The 24,833-nt window shown below is 36.2% G+C and overlaps 1 protein-coding gene across 1 annotated transcript; it reads left to right on the top strand.

The window, feature by feature from the left end:
• Positions 1–1,524: 1,524 nt before the first annotated feature.
• mmp11a (matrix metallopeptidase 11a) lies at positions 1,525–24,556 on the top strand. Its single transcript, XM_077223986.1, has 8 exons — positions 1,525–1,779; positions 6,615–6,865; positions 15,885–16,028; positions 16,605–16,738; positions 17,416–17,633; positions 18,314–18,518; positions 19,716–19,979; positions 22,237–24,556. Exons 1-8 carry the CDS (start codon positions 1,669–1,671, stop codon positions 22,353–22,355), a joined length of 1,446 nt encoding a protein of 481 aa, XP_077080101.1. The 5' UTR covers positions 1,525–1,668; the 3' UTR covers positions 22,356–24,556.
• Positions 24,557–24,833: the final 277 nt, after the last annotated feature.

The following is a 24,833-nucleotide window of genomic DNA, read 5'->3' as shown; positions in this document are numbered from 1 at the left end:
TGCTTATGGGGACAGGTCTAGTCATTTTAGACTGTCAAAGCAGCTGTTCGTCTGTTTCAGAGGTTACTGTAAAGGTCTGCTGCTTTCGAAAGAGCGCTTGTCTCATTGGTTTGTGGAAGCTATAGCGTTGGCATATGCTTCTAAAAATGAGACTTGCCTCTTCATGGGCTTGGAATAAGGAGATGTGGATTCAGGACATTTGTTCGGTGGCAGGTTGGTCTTCTTACAACAACTTTGCCTAGAGTAGACCAGACCCACTCTAGACCTAGGGTACTCTGTTCTGATGCACTGGCTCGGCTGCTTTGATTGGAGCATTTATTCCTAGCCTTAGCAAATGGTTGAGCTGTTTGTGTGTTTGTTTTGTCGCTTTACATTAGAGACAGATGTCACTTGTTTATTCATTAGTTTGGTGCTTGAATGCGTTAAACACAAGTGTGTGTATACTGTTATAATATGCTTTACTAGTTCATTGTGTTTTCGCTTTATGAGAGTGTTACCATTGGGTCAGACCCTCGCCCTGTTATAGACTGGGAGTGTGTCATTCTTTAAGCTACTCAACCTATGGTTAGAGTGTGTGAACATCATGGGTTTGTATGTTGATATAAAGGATGCCACACGCTGAATCGCCCTTCCACAGCTTAAGGGTGAATGCCAATTATCTGTCTTACCCCTTACCCTTAGTTTTGCACATTCACTGGCTATCCCAATTCTCGTTTTGATCGAGGGGTTAGCTCGAGAAAATGCTTGGTTTTAAGGGTATCTACCACTTCCCCTTAGCCCTACCCCTCGATCAAAACGAGAGTTGGTATAGCCCTTACGTGAACTTGCTAAACGGGGAAGACAGTGAATTGGGATTTACCCTAATTCCCTTCTCATAATTTTATTCTGCATAACTGCTTGCAATTATGAAATAACGGCTAGGACTCTGTAGAGCTGAGAATGTTTACAAGCGCAAAATAGAAAATAGTCGTCTTTACATTGCCTATTGACTAATTTTAGCATTTCTCATGTGCTACTTAAATCTATATTTTTTTAAACAATAACAATTAGATAAATTTAACATAGAATCAATTTGCTCCGCTGCCCGCGATTGTGTCAAGGATCAGCCACATTTCCATTTGCATCGTAAAAACGCGGATGTTTTTAGGAAAGTGCTGCGGCAAGTTTTTGTGCCATCTAGTGGTTAAGAGGAGAATCAAATCAAATTTTGTATAGTACAAATGTCCTTTACAATATAGCGCTAACCAAATAGATTAGCATATTCTACTTCTTCCCCTGTAAATTTTAGATATCTACATCAAAAATATTAGTCTTTCCCTAAAAGTTTAAAAATTCAGAGAACAAGCAAATCTAGTGGACACATTTGGAAGTTATCCAAATCTGACCAAATTATGGAGTTTTTGTATAGATTAGGCTACAGGCTATTTTTGATGAGCTCTCTTCAGAGGAAAGAGTTAAAAGTCACGGGGTGAGACAGGGCAATTTGTCACTCCGGCCCATAAGAAAAAAAGCCGGTGTATTTGAGGAAAGAGAACAAAGAAATCATTGCATATACAATAGTGCAGTCTCAGCAGCAGCAGTCGCACAGACACTGCGCGAGTTGTTTGCACCGCTACCTTCCATCGCATTTCCACTTCCAGCAGTGGAGCTCGAGGATACAGGAGGAGGATGCGGGTCTCCGGGCTTCTGTCAGGCGCTTTCGCTCTGCATGTGCTCCTGACCGTGAGATGCATGCCTTTGCATGGGGGGCGAGGACTGATGAAGCACAAAATGCCCCAGGTGAGTTTATTAATGCCATTACTCTTATTTCATACATTTGTTGTAGCCTATTGTTTCGTTCCAGCTCTTGAAAACCGGTAGGCTGCCGTTTAGTTATTTTTCGTTTTACCGTTGTAACTTGCCACAAAGTTTGAAAGTTTGAGTTTTACTTGATAAAGTCTAATGCAATGCTTTTTATTTTATTTTCATGCAACATGACAAATAGGGCAACATTAACAAAGCTCAAATTGTTGAGCTTTGGCTTGTTACCAGACTCATATGGGTTATAGCTACATCATCATTAATCAAAACGTCGTCTGAAGCCTCTACAATTACGAGCCAGAACCTGCCATTTTCATCTGGGACTGGGATTGTTAACGTTTTATGATTCAGGATTAGTAAAGAATGCTTATGAGAGCAAGTTTATCTCATTTAACTGTTTAACTGCCATCAAATACTGTATTTTCCATCAATTTACTAACAACCTAACTGTGCCACACATTTGAAGTGTTTGTTTGCTTAAATGACCTAATCAATAAAAATGACCTAATTTCTATTTATGTCCCATATTTTAAGTGTTTTTTTGCTTATTAAATGACCTAATCAACCTGTGATCATATTCTGAGTATTGAAGAATGGCTTTTTAGTGTTGTGTTTATGATTATTCAGGTGTAAAATGTATATATAATGCTGTCAGTTTGTTCCCTTGGCGATGACAAAAGAGCGAGGGATTGTGCAGTAGCCTATGTGCAAGTTTTTGTTTCTGTGCAATCTGGAGGGACACACACTCCCTCTCTCTCACATACGGATGCATAGCCTACTGTAGAGAGAATTTAGGGAATGTGATTTGCTGCTCAGAGAAACCGCACTGTCCTTGTTCCTGTTACGATTATTTTGGCCCCATGTTCCCAGGCACGTCTCTGGGAGAGAATAGATTGTGTAGTTTGTCAGCCATGGCATTCAAAATGCTCGAGTAATATATTGTGTTAATTAATTTTTTTTTTTGAAAAACAAAGCCTCAATTTGGTGCAAGGTTTATATTATTAAGTTTTAATAAATTTGATGTATGATCAAATTATATACTGTATAACAGAAATGTAACTCAGAACCTTATCTGTTTTGTCATCTTGAAATTATCTCTTTTAGATCATTCCATTTTAACTTAAGACTACATGGGAAATTGTATACTTATGCTATTTGTCAGTGAGTACTAACGTCATGTCCGTAAATTAAGAAAAGGTTTGTCCGGTCCGGCTCCTATATGCGTGTATTGTGCAGACTTGTGGTAGTAGCTTAAAGACTTATGTTTTGGATGTTTTTTTGTGAAGAAAGCTGGGGAGTTTTGATGTCACAATGTAACGTAATGTAATGTAATGACTTTCACTCTTATATTAGTCGAGATTATAAGGCTCACTCACCTTAATTTATTGGGAAAATGCCCCTGCTGTGATTTTGCTGGGGTCATTCAAGGAAAGCATGATATCAGTTTCATGACTTCCTGAATGTGCCAGAGCAGGAATATGTGTGTGTGAGAGAGGGAGAAAATAGGTTTATGTGAGTAAACCAGGTGCCAAAATCCTTCAAGCTTTGAACTTTGAAGCATTTCATACAGCTAGTAGATATAGAGGACTGAGCTCCAGGGGATAAAGTTTAACATGAGCACTGGTGCTTAAACAGTATCTGTGAGCTTATCACTGAAAGCTACTTGAAAGTCTCTTTTAGTCCTGCACTGGACCGCTCATCACTCCCAAAGTCAGCTGCAGCTTCTAGGGGATTTACCTGTGAATATTTGTTCACATGGTAATCCTTTAAAGCTTCATTTATCTTGCCATGAAGAGTTGTGATATGGTTGGTGTAAGGATTAGCTTTTCTTTTTCTCTCCCTGTCTGATGTCTGTAAACCAGATTGGACAGTAACCCAGATCTTTGATCCTGCACTCGCTAACCATCCAAAAAGTATTTATAGGGTCAAAAGGCTCATTTAAGTACTTTTGATAAATGTGTAAATATACTAAATCATACATATTCCAACATACACCATGATCCTTTTACCTCAATTTTTACTTAAAGTAGTAATATTTTAAGGAGACCGACTCAATTGTTCCTGAAATAATCTTGTTTTATGAGTTAAATGTGTATTGTGGGATTTTTGCTTTACTAGTCATCAAACTGATACAAATAATATTTGTTTCCAAACATGTTTCCCTAACAGTCCTATGTCTTCCATTAGTTGCATATATATATATATATAGAATATTCCAGCAAACAGATATAGCACCACAGAACTACCATTTATACTTTTCTGAAATATCAACCTGCAAATTGGTTTACTTACAGTCGACTACACTGTATTGTCGTATGGGAAATGTGAAAGGATTAAATCACTTTAAATATTAGCTTTAAATCACTGTTTTGCTGCTGAAAGTGTTTTGTACTCTCAGTTAGTTGAAAGCAATGAGAAAAATCCTAACAATTCATCCATTTTGCAACACAAGAACCTGAATTTTTTTTGCAACATAATGGTCCCATATTCACTCAGTATCACTCTTTCTTATCAATCTTCCTCAACAAAGGTTTCTGAACAGTTCAGATATCATTAACCTGAATTTGGTGTTTCTGGATCTCTGCTGGTGTTTTGCAGTAATCTAGGGCATAGTTCTAGAAAACAGCACATAGGGGCAAACAAGATGCACTCAGATGCCCCATGTCAGGTCCTCTTATCAGGATTTCCCCTGTGCTGAAAGCACATGTGAACACATGGGAGATGGGGGGACGTGGGAGCTCTAGGCAGAGACAGGCTGTGTTCTATGGAAGTGAGGCTCAAGCACAGGCTTCCACTGGCAAATCTAAACACACATGAAAGGAGACAGCAGCATTTATAACTTGGCTTTGTCTGGGAGGCGTATCTGAAACATGTATTAAGTCGAACTATACAAGCAAAACGCTGACTCTAAATATTTCCAGCATTAAAAAATGAATCAGAAAGCATTGTTGGCTAGCTTTCAAACTCAATGAGAGAGAAAGTTTTTCTATCCCTGTCTGATGTCTGTGAACCCATTAACCACTGACCCAGAATTTTGATCCTACTCTAAAAGGTATTTTCAGTAGCTCTAGGGTCAGACGGTTCATTTAAACAGTGTTGATAAAAGTGGACAGCTACATTCTCACACATATTTCAAAATTCACTCTGATCTTAATTCCATTAACTGCAGTACCAATACCCTTCCTTTCTATGGCCGCTTGGTTTCCATTTTGTGTATATAAAGTGCAATTTTGTTGCTTTAATCTCTTGAGACATTTAATGAAATAAACTGCTTAAACATTGGCGATTGTGTTTTGGCAGAACATCAAGGCACCTTGGGCAATGTTCTCTTTTTAGATTACACACACACACTCACACACATGAAAAAGCGACCTATTGTGTTAACTTCATTCCCCCCTGCATAGTATAATGTGTCCTAACTTGCCCTCCATTTTTAAGAAATGGGTCATGCTCATCAACTTTGAACTGGAGTTCTAAAAACATGCATTGTAAATGAACAATGCAGAAAGCACCTCATCTTTGTGTGTGCCAGATGTGGAATGTGTGTGTTATTCCAGGATAATGGCTGATCTCTCCCACTGATAGGTCAGGAGTCATGATGCTGTCAGATGTTATGATGAGATAAATATCTTAATCGAAAATATCTTAAATGAAAAAAGATGATGCCATACACTTTGTGAATATTATTAGAAGAAGAATATTTAGATAGAAGTAAGCAATACCTGCAACTTAATCCAAAACACAAAGAGCATAATAAACCTGAACTGTCTTTGCACATGTTTGAAATCGGTGTGCTGGTAGAAAGTCTCGCTCAGAGACCAGGGTACATTCCATAGTTCCTGCTGGGCATTGTCTCCAATATAGCAGCTCTGTCTCACGCATGAGGAGTCACCGCTGAGCCTCTGTCCCTGGGAGAGAGACACAGGGTCAGTGGGGAAAACGTTTAGCCTGTTTGCCGTTTCTTTGCAAAAGTCCTAAACATTTTATAATATGTTGTAAACCAGTCGGGCGAAAAAAACAAGGGCGCCAACAATTTTGTCAGGACTGTGCTTATTTCTTCTAGTCTAAAGGAAGACTAGTAAAAGTCACATTGTGAAAATTTAAAATCTTCAAAATTTTCACTTTTTGAAATACATTTTGGTGCTTATGATTTTATGTAAGTACTTAGACATCTGGGGTTGGTAAAAGTGGGTAAAAGGCAAGACTGCAAATGAAAGCTGAAACATCCTGAAGTTTAAAACCTCTATAAATGCTTCAAAAATTCTGTCTAAAAGCACCACAGTGCTGCCCAAGGCATTCTTTTCTGTCTTTAACGCCCATGTTAATGAACAGCCATTTCCTCCAAAGTATGTTCAGGGACACTAAGCAGTCCATCCGTAATCATATCTCACAGTTAGTAAACAGCATCAACCATGGGACAAAAACGATTTTTCTTTTTGTATCAGATTAGGTCGGCTTGGCTTGTTTGTTTTTATTTAATGTTCCTTAACATACTTTAAGTCAGTATGTTAAAAAAAAAACAATATATATATATATATATACATATATATTGGTTTTTTTAACATACTGACATAAACTACATAAAGTCACTTTTGATCGATTTAATGCATCCTTGCTGAATGAAAGTATTAATTTCTTTAAAAAAATAAAAGAAAATCTTACTAACCCACATTTTTTTAACAGTAGGGTCAACTTTATTCAATTCATTGAGCTTGCGTTAAACTTCACTTGCACTCACAAGAGCATTACAACAGACTGTCCATTGTTGTCCATTATCAATAAGTTCATGCAGGTCTTCCATCTTTCCATAACAGAGTTTGCCACAGATTCCTCATTCGCTCTCTGAGAAGAGGAGAGACAGGGTCCACCTCCACCACCCTCAGGACATCTTTAAACCTCAAACAAAGGGTGAGCCGCTCAGGAACAGCTCTGGGGGTGTAGGTCCACTGCGCTGTGGCGTCCCAGACTACCCCGACCAGAGAGAGGTGCATCTCAGCAGGCACCCCCGACAGAAACGCTTTGTGATATTTGGAGGACGCTGGCCAAAAACTGGCCTCACTTACAAGTAAGGTGTACAAGAAAACTACAAGTATTTAGGAGAGGGGGGAGGGAGGGAGGGGGTATGAATTTCATTCATATTCAGTAGGTGCTGAATTATCTATCAGTATCTACCTGTTATTCCATTCACTCCATAATAATATCAATAATAGCTAAAAAATAGCAAGTGATTAAAAGTGTGTGAGTGCATGTTGCATCCAGGATTATTATAGTTTATTATAGTTAACTAAAATACATGTTAATGGGAATAAAATCTATAAACCTTTAATGGCAACAAGTTTTAGTGAAATTAAACTGTATTGACATATTTTTTAGAAAACAGAACCAAAAAAAATATTCAAAAAATGACAATAACAACAAAATTACGAAAACTTTACCTAAAATGAAAATGAAATAAAAGTATCTCAGTCAGTGATACTATAATAAGAGTGATCCCATATTGGTTGAAATCCCCTAAAAATATTTATTATGTGATCTTTATTATTTTTATGTTTTATAATTTTTTATTTAACAATAATAATCATCATCATAATAATCCTGATAGCTTTCTAAAATTGTATACAATGAATATTGTTGTCTCTGTGAGAAATTGCTTTTGTTCCTGTCGCTTTGGATAAAAGTGTTTGCCAAATATAAAATAATAATAATAATACTTATTATTATATAAAACACACAATTGTTATTGTTATTATTAATATAACAATATTTAATTATTATTATAATCACACATTTTATACCAAGATCTTTTTTATTGTTTTGATGATTGTTGTCTAACACTTTTACGTTCTTTAACAAGGTCCAGATCTTTTCAGTTGCTGCGTCTCAATTCGCATACTTATATACTTAAGGCGTAGTATAAGTAGGCGAATTGAGACGCAACAACTGAAAAGATCTGGACCTTGTTTAAACCTTGTGAAGAAAAAGTGAGTGTGTAGCAAAAGAGTGCACAAGCTTTGGGACATACTATCACGTCAATACTATCACGTCAATTTCCTTGTCAATTGCGTCTTTAACAGTTGCTCTCTGTTGCATCCTCTCACAGTAAACTGGCCTGTCAATCATCTTGTCACAGTTCATTTATTTATTATTTCCTACCGTATCAGAGAGAAATGCAGTAGCACGTTGATCTGCAGTCACGGGTCTTTCATGCAGGGAACTCTTCACATATTAATGCATAATGATGTATTTAAAAGTTAATAGCAAAACAGATCTTGATAAAAGTCCACATTGTTATTACAGATTAAATATAACATGTATAACATTAAATATATATATTTTTTTATCAGGTTAAAGTCACTCAAACCTTTATCTAAAGCTCTCAACGTCGGCCGTGCATATCCACCATTCTTTGTAGTTTTTGTACTTTTGTAGTTCCTCCTCCAAAGCGCAATCTGTTGTGGCCAATATTAGCCTTTAGAGTAAGCACTGATCCACACTTCGCAAATCTACCCGGGGACTTTTTACATACTCTTTTTAACATACTATGCTTTGGGATACACTTATTCTAATCTCACATACTATTTAGGATGGATAGTATGGACATTGGGATATAGGGAGTGTCTCAGAGCCTTTTTTTTTTAACAAAAGAGTCATTTCCCCGGTTTTTTCAATATCTGAATTAATAGTAGGCCTAATGTTTGTGCGCTGATAGCACAAACATGGTGGTCTATCTCTGTTCTGATCATACCTAAACAGACAGACAGTTTATGTGGAGGAATGCAGGGGCATTATAGTCAGACCTGTGAGGGAGAAAAGGCCCGTCTTTAAAAAAGAAAGTATTTAGGCACATTTGTACAAGAATCTATTCACAGGCAGCACAGTGTGGATGCATCCGGTGGAATATATAGGATACACCCCAGCTAACAAAAATAAGTTGTCAGAACGTTTTGCTAACATTCCCATTAGGTTAGGAAAACGTTATTTCGGAATGTTTTTCAACATTGAAAACGTCCAGTTTTTTTAATGTATTTAGAACGCTTATTCTTGGTTAGTGTGAACGTTAAAGGAACATTCCTTTCACTCATTTTGAAAATGTTGATAAACCGTTATTTCCAAATGTTTTTTAAACGTTGGAAACGTCCAGTTTTTTTAATGTATTAAGAACACTTATTCTTGGTTAGTGTGAACGTTAAAGGAACGTTCCATTCACTCATTCTGAAAATATCATTAAAGCATTATTTCTGAATGTTTTTTAAACGTTAAAAACGTCCAGTTTTTTTAATGTAGGCTATTAAGAACGTTTTTTTCTTGGTTAATATGAATGTTACAGGAACATTCCATTCACTCATTTTGAAAATGTTATTAAAACGTTATTTCGGAATGTTTTTTAAACGTTGAAAATGTCCAGTTTTTTTAATGTATTAAGAACGTTTTTTTCTTGATTAATGTGAACCTTACAGGAACGTTCCATTCACTCATTTTAAAAACGTTATTTCGGAATGTTTTTTGGATGTTCACATCACCCTGATGTGGTTGGCCCATCCATCACCAGGCTTACACACAGACACTCGAGTATCACTAATTCACCTATGCTGCATGGGTTTGAACTGTGGTGGAAACTGTTGTAGCTTACCTGAAGGAAATGACAGAGAACCTACTAACTCCTGGTTTCACCCGGGACTCGAATCTGGGACCTTCTTACTGCGAGGTGATAGTGCTACCCACTGAGCTGCTGTGCTGCCCTTTTTCTATTTTATTTCTATGAATTCATAAAATGTAAGCATAAAATATGTTAAAATATGTTACATTCTCGTAACGTTGACTGATGTTCTCATAATGTTGAGTGAAAACAATCTTAACGTTCATGGAAAGTCCTTGTGATGTTCTCATAATGTTGAGTGAAAACATTCTTATAACAACGTTCATGAAACGTGATTGTGATGTTCTCATAATGTTGAGTGAAAACGTTCTTATAACAACGTTCATGGAACGTCCTTGTGATGTTATTTGTTCTTGACTGATGTTCTCATAATGTTGAGTGAAAACGTTCTTAGAACAACGTTCATGGAACGTCCTTGTGATGTTCTCATAATATTAAGTGAAAACGTTCTTAGAACAACGTTCATGGAACGTCCTTGTTATGTTATTTGTTCTTGACGGATGTTCTCATAATGTTGAGTGAAAACGTTCTTATAACAACGTTCATGAAACGTGATTGTGATGTTCTCATAATGTTGAGTGAAAACGTTCTTATAACAACGTTCATGGAATGTCCTTGTGATGTTCTCATAATGTTGAGTCAAAACGTTCTTAGAACAACGTTCATGGAACGTCCTTGTGATGTTCTCATAATGTTGAGTGAAAACGTTCTTATAACAACGTTCATGGGATGTCCTTGTGATGTTCTCATAATGTTGAGTGAAAACGTTCTTATAACAACGTTCATGGAACGTCCTTGTGATGTTCTCATAATGTTAAAGTTTTCTCATTTTGGAAACGTTATGAAAACATAATTTTTTAATGTTTTCTAAATGTTCAAAACATCCAGTTTTTTAAAAATGTTTTAAGAATTGTTAAATTTTGTGTAAACATTTATACATAACTTTTAAAGAACACGCTCTCTTTTGGTTAAAAAAACGTTCTCAGGGAACGTTCTCAATAAAAAAAACTGGACGTTTTCAATGTTTAAAAAACATCCCGAAATAATGTTTTCCTAACCTAATGAGAATGTTAGCAAAACGTTCTGACAACTTATTTTAGTTAGCTGGATTAATGCTTAATGGCTGCCTGGAGATGCTGGATGTTTGGTGTAAAGATGGTATGGAATGGAGCGCATGCGAGTTGTGAGTGATAGAAAGACAATGAGAGAATTAAGTTCAGAATCAGATGAAATGCTGTTACAGAATGGAAATTCAAAGTCCTGATTGTATTAGTGTAATGCATTAGCCTTAATGTTCCCATATGGTTCCCATTTGGTTATTGTTTTGGGAACCAAATAAGAACGTTCTAGGAACGTTCTCTGTAGGTTCTTTTTTTATAACCTAAAGAGAACTTTCAAGATCTTTCCCTTTATTTTTTGGTTTTATTTCATAACCCAAGAAAACCTTCCCAGAACGTTCCCTGCAGGTTCTTTTTAGGTTTTATTTTACAGTATATTATAAAGAAAGCTTTCCAGTTCCCTGCAAGTTTTTTATAACCTTAAGAGAGTGTTCCCTAACATTCTTTAAAAGTTATGTATAAATGTTTAGACAATACGTTCTTAAAAATTTTAAAAAAAACTGGATGTTTTGAATGTTTAGAAAACATTAAAAGATTTACGTTTTCATAACATTTCCAAAATGATAAAACGTTCTTAATACTTTCAAAAAACGGATGCTTGGAACGTTTAGAAAAACATTATAAGAACATACTTTTGTGTCTGAGAATGTTGTTCTAAGAACGTTCTCAACAGTATCAATAGTTCTAAGAACTCTCAATAGTATTAGAACATCAGTCAAGAACATTATGAGAACATCACAAGGACATTCCATGAACGTTGTTCTAAGACCGTTTTCACTCAACATTATGAGAACATCAGTCAAGAACAAATAACATCACAAGCACGTTCTAAAAACTTTGTTCTAAGAACGTTTTCACTCAAGATTATGAGAACATCACAAGAACGTTCAGTGAACGTTGTTCTAAGAACGTTTTCACTCAACATTATGAGAACATCACAAGGACGTTCCATGAACGTTGTTCTAAGAATGTTTTCACTCAACATTATGAGAACATCAGTCAAGAACAAATAACATCACAAGGACGTTCTAAAAACTTTGTTCTAAGAATGTTTTCACTCAACATTATGAGAACATCAGTCAAGAACAAATAACATCACAAGGACGTTCTAAAAACTTTGTTCTAAGAACGTTTTCACTCAATATTATGAGAACATCACAAGAACATTCAGTGAACGTTGTTATAAGAACGTTTTCACTCAACATTATGAGAACTTCACAAGAACGTTTCATGAATGTTGTTCTAAGAACGTTTTCACTCAAAATTATGAGAACATCACAAGAACGTTCGGTGAACGTTGTTCTAAGAACGTTTTGACTCAACATTATGAGAACATCACAAGAACGTTCGGTGAACGTTGTGATAAGAACGTTTTCATTCAACAGTATGAGAACATCAGTCAAGAACAAATAACATCACAAGCACGTTCTAAAAACTTTGTTCTAAGAACGTTTTCACTCAACATTATGAGAACATCACAAGAACGTTCAGTAAACGTTGTTATAAGAATGTTTTCACTCAACATTATGAGAACATCACAAGAACGTTCAGTGAATGTTGTTCTAAGAACGTATTCACTCAACATTATGAGAACATCACAAGGACGTTCCATGAACGTTGTTCTAAGAATGTTTTCACTCAACATTATGAGAACATCAGTCAAGAACAAATAACATCACAAGGACGTTCTAAAAACTTTGTTCTAAGAACGTTTTCACTCAATATTATGAGAACATCACAAGAACATTCAGTGAACGTTGTTATAAGAACGTTTTCACTATGAGAACTTCACAAGAACGTTTCATGAACGTTGTTCTAAGAACGTTTTCACTCAAAATTATGAGAACATCACAAGGACATTCCATGAACGTTGTTCTAAGAACGTTTTGACTCAACATTATGAGAACATCACAAGAACGTTCGGTGAACGTTGTGATAAGAACGTTTTCATTCAACAGTATGAGAACATCAGTCAAGAACAAATAACATCACAAGCACGTTCTAAAAACTTTGTTCTAAGAACGTTTTCACTCAACATTATGAGAACATCACAAGAACGTTCAGTAAACGTTGTTATAAGAATGTTTTCACTCAACATTATGAGAACATCACAAGGACGTTCTAAAAACTTTGTTCTAAGAACGTTTTCACTCAACATTATGAGAACATCACAAGGACGTTCCATGAACGTTGTTCTAAGAACGTTTTCACTCAACATTATGAGAACATCACACGAACGTTCAGTGAACGTTCTTATAAGAACGTTTTCACTCAACAGTATGAAAACATCAGTCTAGAACAAATAACATCACAAGCACGTTCTAAAAACTTTGTTCTAAGAACGTTTTCACTCAAGATTATGAGAACATCACAAGAACGTTCAGTGAACGTTGTTCTAAGAACGTTTTCACTCAACATTATGAGAACATCACAAGGACGTTCCATGAACGTTGTTCTAAGAATGTTTTCACTCAACATTATGAGAACATCAGTCAAGAACAAATAACATCACAAGGACGTTCTAAAAACTTTGTTCTAAGAACGTTTTCACTCAATATTATGAGAACATCACAAGAACATTCAGTGAACGTTGTTATAAGAACGTTTTCACTCAACATTATGAGAACATCACACGAACGTTCAGTGAACGTTCTTATAAGAACGTTTTCACTCAACAGTATGAAAACATCAGTCTAGAACAAATAACATCACAAGCACGTTCTAAAAACTTTGTTCTAAGAACGTTTTCACTCAAGATTATGAGAACATCACAAGAACGTTTTCACTCAACATTATGAGAACATCACAAGGACGTTCCATGAACGTTGTTCTAAGAATGTTTTCACTCAACATTATGAGAACATCAGTCAAGAACAAATAACATCACAAGCACGTTCTAAAAACTTTGTTCTAAGAACGTTTTCACTCAAGATTATGAGAACATCACAAGAACATTCAGTGAACGTTGTTATAAGAACGTTTTCACTCAACATTATGAGAACTTCACAAGAACGTTTCATGAATGTTGTTCTAAGAACGTTTTCACTCAAAATTATGAGAACATCACAAGGACGTTCCATGAACGTTGTTCTAAGAATGTTTTCACTCAAAATTATGAGAACATCACAAGGACGTTTCATGAACGTTGTTCTAAGAACGTTTTCACTCAAAGTTATGAGAACATCACAAGGACGTTCCATGAACATTGTTCTAAGAATGTTTTCACTCAACCTTATGAGAACATCAGTCAAGAACAAATAACATCACAAGCACGTTCTAAAAACCTTGTTCTATGAACGTTTTCACTCAACATTATGAGAACTTCACAAGAACGTTTCATGAACGTTGTTCTAAGAACGTTTTCACTCAAAATTATGAGAACATCACAAGGACGTTCCATGAACGTTGTTCTAAGAACGTTTTCACTCAAAATTATGAGAACATCACAAGGACATTCCATGAACGTTGTTCTAAGAACGTTTTGACTCAACATTATGAGAACATCACAAGGACGTTCCATGAACGTTGTTCTAAGAACGTTTTCACTCAAAATTATGAGAACATCACAAGGACGTTCCATGAACGTTGTTCTAAGAACGTTTTGACTCAACATTATGAGAACATCACAAGGACATTCCATGAATGTTGTTCTAAGAACGTTTTCACTCAAAATTATGAGAACATCAAAAGGACGTTCCATGAACGTTGTTCTAAGAAAGTTTTGACTAAAAATTTTGAGAACATCACAAGAACGTTCGGTGAACGTTGTTATAAGAACGTTTTCATTCAACAGTATGAGAACATCAGTCAAGAACAAATAACATCACAAGCACGTTCTAAAAACTTTGTTCTAAGAACGTTTTCACTCAACATTATGAGAACATCACAAGAACGTTCAGTGAACGTTGTTATAAGAATGTTTATACTCAACATTATAAGAACATCACAAGGACGTTCCGTGAACGTTGTTATAAGAATGTTTTCACTCAACAGTATGAGAACATCAGTCAAGAACAAATAACATCACAAGGACGTTCTAAAAACTTTGTTCTAAGAACGTTTTTCTCTCAGCGTTACGAGAATGTATTTTAACTATACATTATAAGAACGTTCCAAAAACATTATTTCAGGAAGGTTATTTACTAACATTTACATAACTTTTACATAACGTTAGCGAAAGTTATGGGAACGTTCCCTGTTAGCTGGGACTGTTTTCTTTCTATGGTCGTGTCGCTCTGGATTGTTCTTTGTGTAACAGTTTTATGGCTGAATAGTACAAGGGTGTGTACAATGTGGATTAGATGGGGACAGTATAAGATAAACTAGATGTTTACATAAAAATATAGTATATATATATATATATATATATATATACATAATGGTTTGTGAACAATGACTGCAATGTCAACAATGACTAATCAAGGAGACTAATGAGAACTCAGGCAGGCAGGAAACAGAAACAAAGAAAACAAGACTCAAACTGAACATAACAGAATATACATGTTACAATATAGTCATAGTAATGCTATTGTGAATTTTTTCTTTTGCCATTGGAGCATATAAGAACACAAAAATATATTTGTTGTAGTTTCCACTCACTGCTATAAGTGTACCCAACTATGACGACTTGCGCTTCTAAGACAACCAGAAATGAGAAAAGCATAAACACAAGAACACAAGCATAAAAATGGTATCAGAAATTCTAAGCCGGAGGGACTGAATGAATCGAGACACATTCCATGACACAGACAGGTGTGTGGGCCCTTTGATAAAGCGTGGCTTCCTTTATTAAAATGCACATTTCTAAATAATCTCTGATAAAAGTAGAAACAGCTTCAATAAGTTCCTGTTAACTTGAGCTACACAAATTATTACTGCTGTTCAACACAAAAATTTGAAGAATGCTCAATTAAGTGCTCACATTTGTGTGCATGACTATAATAAAAAGTGAATCATGCCCAAATTGTAAGTGAAGATCGAGAAGAGTCTGATACGTTGTCTTAAGTTACATGATTCCTGGTAAGTTCTGCTCCTGTCAGAGAACTGGGTCATAAAGCTGAACACATAATACCACTACAACCGCAGTTTCATTATGCTCATAAAATAACCAATCAGAGCTCATTATGAGGTCATGTGACATGCTCACCAGACAGATGCCTATGGTGATGAATCACTGGTGGTCTCTGATGTGGGTTTGTGTCGGTTGGTGGTCCAGCAGTGAAGGACTGGTGGTCCGAAACACAATGTGTTTATGCAGTAGCAAAAGTGATCACATGTTTTTTGTTGATTTGTTGAAATTCTGTGTTCAGAATCCATCGCTTCCCGTGGCAGATGAGCGAGGATAAAGTGAGGCGAGTTTTACAGGAAGCTCTCAAGGTCTGGATTGATGTCACACCTCTCACCTTTACTGAGGTTATCAACCAAGAGGCCGACATAGTCATTGACTTCACAAGGTAAAAAAAACAAACACCTTTCACTATGTAACAAAGTGAAAGATTGGGAATTTTGTAATTTTTGCTTTAGGTCTCTAGCTCATCTTTATCTTCCTGAACCACTAATAAGACTCGATAGTCCATACTCCAGATCTTCAGTCTTCAGTGTCACATGATCAGAAATAATTATATTATGCTGATTTGCTGCTCAAGAAACATTTCTTCTTATTATAAATGTGGCAGAGAGTTGCGTAATATTTTTGTGGAAAGGACCGCATATATTCAAAATAGAAATCTTTAGTAAACTTATAATTGTCTCTACTGTCACTTGTGATCAATGCATCCTTGCTGTATAAAAGTATTGGTTAAAAAAAAATCTCACCGACCCAACTGGTAGAGTGGTGTAGTAAAGTACAATACTATAGTACAGTAGCATTCTGCTGGACATGCAATCTCAAGATAGCAGAATAAAATAGCTTTTTCTTGACCTCTGATTTTCATTTTCATTTCATGTTTTCATATGTATGTCTTTAGGTATAAAACTAAAGAATGAATATATGGAAACACTTTGCATTATTACTATATATTCTATATTAGGTACTGGCATGGTGATAATTTGCCATTTGATGGCCCTGGTGGGATCCTGGCTCATGCTTTTTTCCCAAGGACACACCGGGAGGGAGACATTCATTTTGACTATGATGAGTCCTGGACGGTGGGCAATGAACTTGGTAAGTGGTAAAGATAAAATCCTCATCTTACTGCTTCACTGCCTGCCGCTTTTTTGGAAACTGTAAATCCCTGATACAGATAACACACATTCTTGGGATCAGTAAATCAGTGAATGTATCATAGATTATGTTTTCAACACACCTATAAAAATGACCGTTAAGTTATGATTCATCTCTGATTCGCTTTAAGACTTTGTGTAGATAAGCAGAAATTTTTTTTTTGATTTTTTTGCATATCTGACCCAAATCTCAAACACGATCCACATTTCACTGATTAATCCAATCAGACCGATTCAAATCAGATTTCTTTTAATCATTTGAGTATTGACGTGTGTGACCGTACAAGTTTGTTTTAATGTGCAATGTTGCTTGAAATACATTTTGAGTTCAGCACCTCAGTGAGATGTCATGACAGACATAAGCAGGGGCACAATTTCTAGTTTTATGTCTCTCTTTCCACACTGAGAGCAACACTCAGCTGTTGGATAAGAAAGCCTCTCTGCATCCTGCTATCGTTTACATCATTACTACTTAAACTGATGTAGAAGCACCAAATATTGACGGATCAGAAGAGATTAGAAAAACAAAATGACAATCATTCCCTAAGATCACATTTGAAAACCAAATCAGATTTATTTGGGGGGAAAAAAAGCATAATTTCATTTGTCATCCGACAGGAACAGACCTTCTTCAGGTGGCAGCACATGAGTTTGGCCATGTCCTGGGTCTACAGCATTCTATGGAGCCTGGGGCCATCATGTCCCCATTTTACAGCTTCTCCTATCCTCTCCAGCTCAGTGAGGATGACAAGAAAGGGATCCAATACCTCTACGGCCCCCGACCGCAAGCCCCGCCCCAAGTCCCTATGGAAACCAATGAGATTATCACCAGTGCAGTGAGTCACTGAACGCATCATCCCGCTTCACAGTTTATCTGCGGTCAATTACACTTGAGAAATTATTATTAACATTGAAAAGAATTAAATGAATGTTAGCAGCAACATCAATAGGATAATGTTTATTACCAAAAATAAATAAATATATATAAAGAAAAATAAAAATCCGGAATAGAAGTTATGGTGAGGCATTTAAAATAGAAGTGAAGGGGGCCAATCCGTTAATGTTAAAATACTCATTATTTCATTAGTATAGACATAGGATGTAAACAATTTTTGTGTTAACATATCACATTTTAGTGTGAAAAAACATTTACTAACCTTTTCTGTGTGAAGTTATATCCAATTTTATAACTTAAACCCTAAAATCCTAAAATGTCCTAAAATTATGATTTAAACAGCTCTACAGCTCAAATAATACAAATTTTAACAGACTTAATATCATTAATAATTAATCTCCATTGTAAGTGCTTCACTATAACCTCAATTTTTCCGTTTCCTTTTCCAGGGACAATTCATAATTATAATTTTTTTTGTGGTAATAAATGTTATTATTTTTATTGTATTACAATTGTGTTATTGTATTATACCAAGAATATTCCTAAAATATAGTTTATCTGTATGCTCCCTTTATTCTAACTCCCGTTATTCCATCTCCTCTTCTCCCGCTGTCATTGTAGCCTGACGCTTGTCACACAGAGTTCGATGCTGTTTCTATCATCCGTGGGGAATTGTTCTTCTTCAAGGCCAGCTATGCCTGGCGCTTCAGGGAGGGCCGTCTGCAGGCGGGATACCCTGCCTTGGCCTCCCGACACTGGAGGGGCATTCCAGAGAAAATAGGCGCCGCCTATGAAGACAAAAAGGGCAATATCTGGTTCTTTGAAGGTGGGTGAGTGCAACACCGGTGGCTGACTGTGGTGATTTGTGGTTGGAGGACAGGATCAGACAGGCCTGGTTACATATCTATGGTAACTGGTGGTGCGGTACTTCCCCTTGACCCATATATGAAGCATCCTGAATTGTGGCTCTTATGCAGGGCATGATAAAACATGACCATGTAGAACAAATGCTACTAACAACAGATAAATACACTTGTGTTGTGCAGTGCAGTATCTAAACAGAATTGTACACTGTAGGTTGTTACTGTAGCTGAGATGGTATCTTCTCTGAATGAATTTCACTGAGCTTTACAATATTGAGAATTTGGTTGAAATTCAGTGCATTTAGACTAGCATAGGTTCAGTCAGTCTAACATGAGGTACATTGTAATGCTGTAAATGTACTTCATTTTTCTCACCATTAGAGGGAGCACCAGTGACTGACTCAAGACAATTTTATAGATAAAATGTCTTAAATTCACTTGTTCATAAATTAATGCCATAAAGTCTAAACATGCCATATTGTGGTCTGTATACTGTTGAGATTCTGTACTTTTAAAGATTTAGAAGGCTACATAGTAAATTTTTATACTGATTTATATGCTAACTTCTGATGCAAAAACATCTTCTTAAGCCATCTTAAAATATTGATCATTCAAAAGGCTAAACATATCAGGATTTTGTTGTTATATTTTTTTATCACCCAGTGTAGCAACTCATAATGTAATAACAAAGCATAATGTAATAACAAGGCATAATGTAATAACAAAGCATAATGCAATAGTATTACATTATTAATGTAATAAAATTTTTTTTATAATGTAATAATTTTGTCAAAATGTAATAACATCTTGAGCTCATAATGTGATAACGATTTTCCAATGTAATAACTATTTATCACATAATGTAATAGTCATGATTCCGATTCTTTGTCTTGTGTTTTGTAGGACTTTTATATTGAAGTGTATTCTTAGTTCTCTTTGTTTCTGTGTTCATTCCTGTGTCCTGTTCCTGTGGCCATGTTTGTAGTTTTGTAGTTTTTCCTGTTGATTAGTCTTCCCCAGGTTAGTCTGTTTACTTCTTATCTTGTAAAGCTTGTTTGCCCCTGTGTATGTATTTACACTGAATTAAAATCACTGAATGAAAATCATACATTAATGCAGTCATATTTATAACAAACTCTTTTCCTTGTGTCCTGTGTAAGGTTCCAACTACTGGGTGTTTGATGCAGAGCACAAGATAACAGGACCGGACCCTCTGCAGACTATAGGCCTCCCTGTCATACACATTCAGGCTGCACTGCGCTTAAAGGAGCACCACGGCCTCCATACATACTTCTTCAAGTCAGGAAACTACTGGCGTTTGGATCCACAAGAGAACAGAGTGGACACATCCTTCCCACGCAGCATTCAGCAGGACTGGTGGGGCATCCCTGATGAGATTGATGCTGCCTTCCAGGATGCTCACGGTACTTCCAGCCAAGCCTTTTTAATACACATCAGTGAATGTTAATATTAACATGAAAGAAATCAGGTCTCATAAGTTAAGAAAGTTTGTTGAAGGTTTATGCGTTTTTGAATTAATCGACTGACTGATTCAATAACCCATTTATAAATCACTTGCATCATCTCTGAATGAATCAGCCGTTTTGAACCAATCGTTTTGAATTAATGGTAGGGTAGGCAATTTCAGAGAGGCAAGCAATAGAAAGCTAGCTTTGAAAGCGTAAAATAAACACCCTCCCTTCTGAGCGTCTCCAAAGCCACGCCTCCTCCAAAAGAAATGAAATCACGAGAGACGGCGTTAACCCTTTCACACGTACGATCACACCGGTGTGATCAGTCTTGGCTGGTCCCTGGAGCGTACGATCTCACCGGTGTGATTAGAGCGGTCAGTGCATCACGTGATCAACTGCTAAATTCAAATGTGCTTTTGTGCGTTTGCTGGCGCTGAGCCAGAGAAGGACCCACTCAGTGCTGTCATATATCACAACTATTGAGTGTTTTCAACCACATAATGTTTATTTTAGGTTTCTGACATTTAAATACACACAAGTACTAGCAAAACAATGATTTTGAGTTTGTAAAATACACACCGATGTCTATGGAAGCGGCAATAATAATCCTTTACATTATAATAAAAGACGACACGTTTTATTCATATCAGATACACATTGTGTAAGTAGCTTTACATTTGACCCTATTCTTCTCCCAGTTCACCGGCCACTTACTTTCTTGTATTTCGTGAGAAGTGGAGGAATTGACGTGTAAATCCAACAGATCCGATTCTCTGAACTGTGAAACAAACTAACATGGTGCCGCCCATCGGGCATACAGCTAAACTAACGCGATCGTTATAAAGGTGTTTTAACATCAAAACACATCCACTTGCACATATTTGACAATCGGAATATCAGTGTTTCATGCTATAGCTAATACATTTGTAAATATTTTTAATAAAAAAGGGAAAATTACATAAAAGCAGATCATCATTCATTCAGCGCTGTGTTGTGGTTGTGCTGTGTCATGTGACAAGCAATGACGCGTCACCATGGAAACATTAAAGTGACAAGTTCTAAATAACGGTCGCCTTGAAAAACTCACGCTGGGGGGTCAGTTAGAATATTTTATACTTACTTGTGAAAGGGTTAAATGAAAGCACAACATTACAATAATAATGAATATAAACATCTTACAGAGTTCTGACGTGTTCCACCTGACTGCTGCAGATTCATTTCGGCGTTGATGGTGTTGACAGAAACGCAAAAATCCGAGTCTGAAGACGTGAACATCTCTGAGTAGTATGTCACGGGTTGCCATCTCGTAATTACGGTTATGACATGGATTGAACGCAGCAGTTCAGAAGGAACTGTAAAAGGCGGATGCTGATTTTTTGAGCTGCATTAAACAGTAAACATGTTAATACATCTAAATGCCACTTCAGGCGTAGATTCTTTGCCGCCTCTGCAATTCAAAGATGGATTATGTTGATACTGATTTGATTGGTAATTTGATTAAATGGAAGAATTAACATAAAAGATGATGGATCATTATCAACAAAATCCCCCCAAAAGTATACAAAACGTTTTTTGGTCAGTATTGGACATCTCTAATCTCAGAACAGTCAAATGGAATGTAAATCTATTTGTAACTGAAGCTGCACATGAACGTATGTGACGTATGAACGAAATGACTTCAATTATTTTGAGTCACTTTGACCCAGAAAAAAACATTTTCTGCATTATGCTAAGACTTTTTTAGTGGATAAACCTCAAAATATGTTTTTGGGTGACTCAAGATGCAGCAAGTCACGTTCACAGAATAAAAGCACTCATAGCTTCTTATTAATTCAGTATACTACAATATCACTGTGGTCATTTTCTTATTTTGGTGAGCTTCACATTGATTTGCTTCAAAATTATGGTGCTTCAATCCAGGAGAGGGTATTGGAAAGAAACGTCATCGTTTTATTTGTCACTGCTCTGCCATTTTGAATTGGTGAGTGTGACAGAACTCTGCCAGAAGAGGGCGATATTACAGCAGCAGCAGTCGGGGAAAGTTGTTTTGAATCAAGTTGTTTTGTTTCATGACATACTACTTCTGGAAACACTCACTTTACAATTTATAATTGTAGTGTATAAATACATTGGATTATGAGTGCAAAAGCGTTTCCCATTAATGGTTTTTCTTGCATGATATTGTGTAAAACTGTTTTATACTCTACAGGCTTTGCCATCTTCATCAGTAGCCAACAGTACTGGAAGTTTGACCCAGTTCAGCGTAAGGTTTTGGAAGGTTACCCGCGCTACGTTGGTCCAGACTTCTTTGGATGTAACATGCCATAAACCCTCAGGAAACATTTCTGTCTCTTTCACCATGTTCTCACACTCTGGTTTGAAGCATACAGTGTAAATTTCCTAACATTTTCTTGATGACGAACTGTACTATGTAACCTAAGTTCTTGTTCCCCGGGCATTTCTCTTCCCTTCACCTCAAAAATGTCTGATTAATCTAATTTCTTCTCAGGAAATCTTGCACATCTGGGCCCGTATTCATAAAGAATCTTAATGCAAAGAGTAGCTCCTAGTGACAAAATTCTAAGAAAATTCTTAGAAATGTGGGCGTTTACTCTTGAAATTAAAGAAAAAATCCTAGTAAAGAAAAAAGTAATTCAGAAAGCATCTTAACCCTTAAAAGAGGTCTTAAGGTCAAAATTGTTAGGAGCACGGACGAGGACTTTTAAGAGGCTTAAGAGTTTTTTTAGCAGAGGAGAAAATGGCAGAAAGACGAAGAGGGAGAAGAAATGCATTGCAGACAATAGATGACAGTGAGTTAATAAGACACTATAGACTAGATCGTGCAGGGATCATGTTTGTGACCGATTTTATTAGAGACACAATAACATCTCCGACACAGCGCAGGAATGGCGTAGTGCCAGAAATTAAATCACTACTGTACATTAAGATATTTGGCATCTGGGAAAATGCATCAATGCAGCAGTGATGATTTGGGTCTGTCACAACCTTCTGTAAGCAGAGTGATCACAAACAATTACAGCACTTTCAGAACCTCTTATTGTGTCGCAGTTCATTCAGTTTCCACTGGACATTCCCACATTGCAGGCTCAAAAAAATGCATTTATGAATATAGCAGGCTAAAATAAACACCCTCCCTTCACAAGCAGGGGGAATGAACCGTAAATAATTTATTATTAACCGCTATAAGCTCCCACGTCTGCTTCTGTGCTGACACCCGGCCTGAATTTCCTTTAACGATGGCCTTGCGTTCATCCACTAACTGGGCTCACAGTAAACACTGCTCCTCTGTCCAGTTGAGCTTTCTTGTCCTTCTTGTTTTTTATTCCATGTTTGCTACATTAAAACCAACATTCAAACCACCACTTAAATAGACAGTGGAACAATTTTTATCATTCTAATCCAATCAAATACCTTATAGGAAATTAACAGTATGGTCAATAAAAAAAGGATTTATATACACAAATATAATATGTGTGTGTGTGTATGAGAATGGTCAAATAGGAAAAATGACGCATGTAATTTCAAAGTGAAGGCTTAGAATAGACCCTATACTTAAAATCACTCTTTTTTTCCTTTTTGGACAACCAACCAATCACAGTCTTCAAAAGATTGTGTCATACATAGCAACGGGGTCAGCCCCGCCTCCTCACTAAGATAAAAGCTTTTGTCTTTTCCTTACTCAGAGTTGCTCTCAGATCGGTCCCGAATCGCTCTTAAGCTAAGACTCCTACGTAAAAGATTTTAAGCTAAATTAAGAGTTTTCTGAGAGGATTCTTAGAATCTTTATGAATACGGGCCCTGAGCTTTATGAACCACGAGCAGCTATGTCTGTATTTTTTGTATATCAAGCAACCACTGTGTAAGAAGACATAAATACCCTGTTGTTAAGGTGCTAAATAAGGTGCTACACATTTGTCAGGGATCTTTGCACCAGTTGCAATGTCCGTAACTCTTATCTCGAAGTTTTTACATTCTTTGCAAGTTGTACTGTATCTTAAACTGAGCAGTTTGTATTAATTAATAACACACACACACACACACACACACACACACACACACACACACACACACACACACACACACACACACACACACACACACACACACACTTATTTAGAGTTTCTCTCACTCAAAATGTTTTTTGTTTTTTTTTAATGAGAGAAAATAGAAAGGCGAGGATGCTTTGTGTCTGGTAATATTTTTTTAAGAACACTAACTATTGACAGATAAGCATTTGTTTATGATGTTGAGACTGTATGTTAGACTAATATACCAACAGACAAACTGGCACTCTTCAGTGCAGGACACTGACAATGTTTTAAATCTCCTTTTTTAAATATACAAGCTTGGAATTTTTTTTCACATCATCTGTGTAAATTTTTTCTTTTATATTTCCTCAAGTTTTTTAGCTTTTACACTATTTTCTTTTACTTTTCATATTTACTGTGTAAATACTTTTATATAAAATGTGTGTTGTATTTTGGTACAATTAAAATATTCCCAGACCACTTATTTGTCCGAACATTTCTGTGATTCACTCGTTTATAATTGTAGTTTTCTTCATAATTATATTTATAGTTTTATTTGTAATTTTATTTCCAAATGTATTTATTTATAATGGATCATCCATTCATTAATTCATTCACTCCTTTAAAATGAAACAAATAGGCTACAACCAGAAAAAGAAAAAGCTATAACCAAAGTGTCATGGAAATCAATATAAAAAGCCTATGTTTTATTCATATATAAAAAAAATATAGGCCTGTACATTTTACAAAACATAAT

Source organism: Siphateles boraxobius, unplaced genomic scaffold (genome assembly GCF_051911475.1).
Source record: "Siphateles boraxobius isolate OS27281-9 unplaced genomic scaffold, OSU_SipBor_1 9, whole genome shotgun sequence".
NCBI classification, from domain to species: Eukaryota; Metazoa; Chordata; class Actinopteri; order Cypriniformes; family Leuciscidae; genus Siphateles; species Siphateles boraxobius.
The sequence above is the reverse complement of the archived record's forward strand: the minus strand, read 5'-3'. Positions and strand labels throughout refer to the sequence as shown.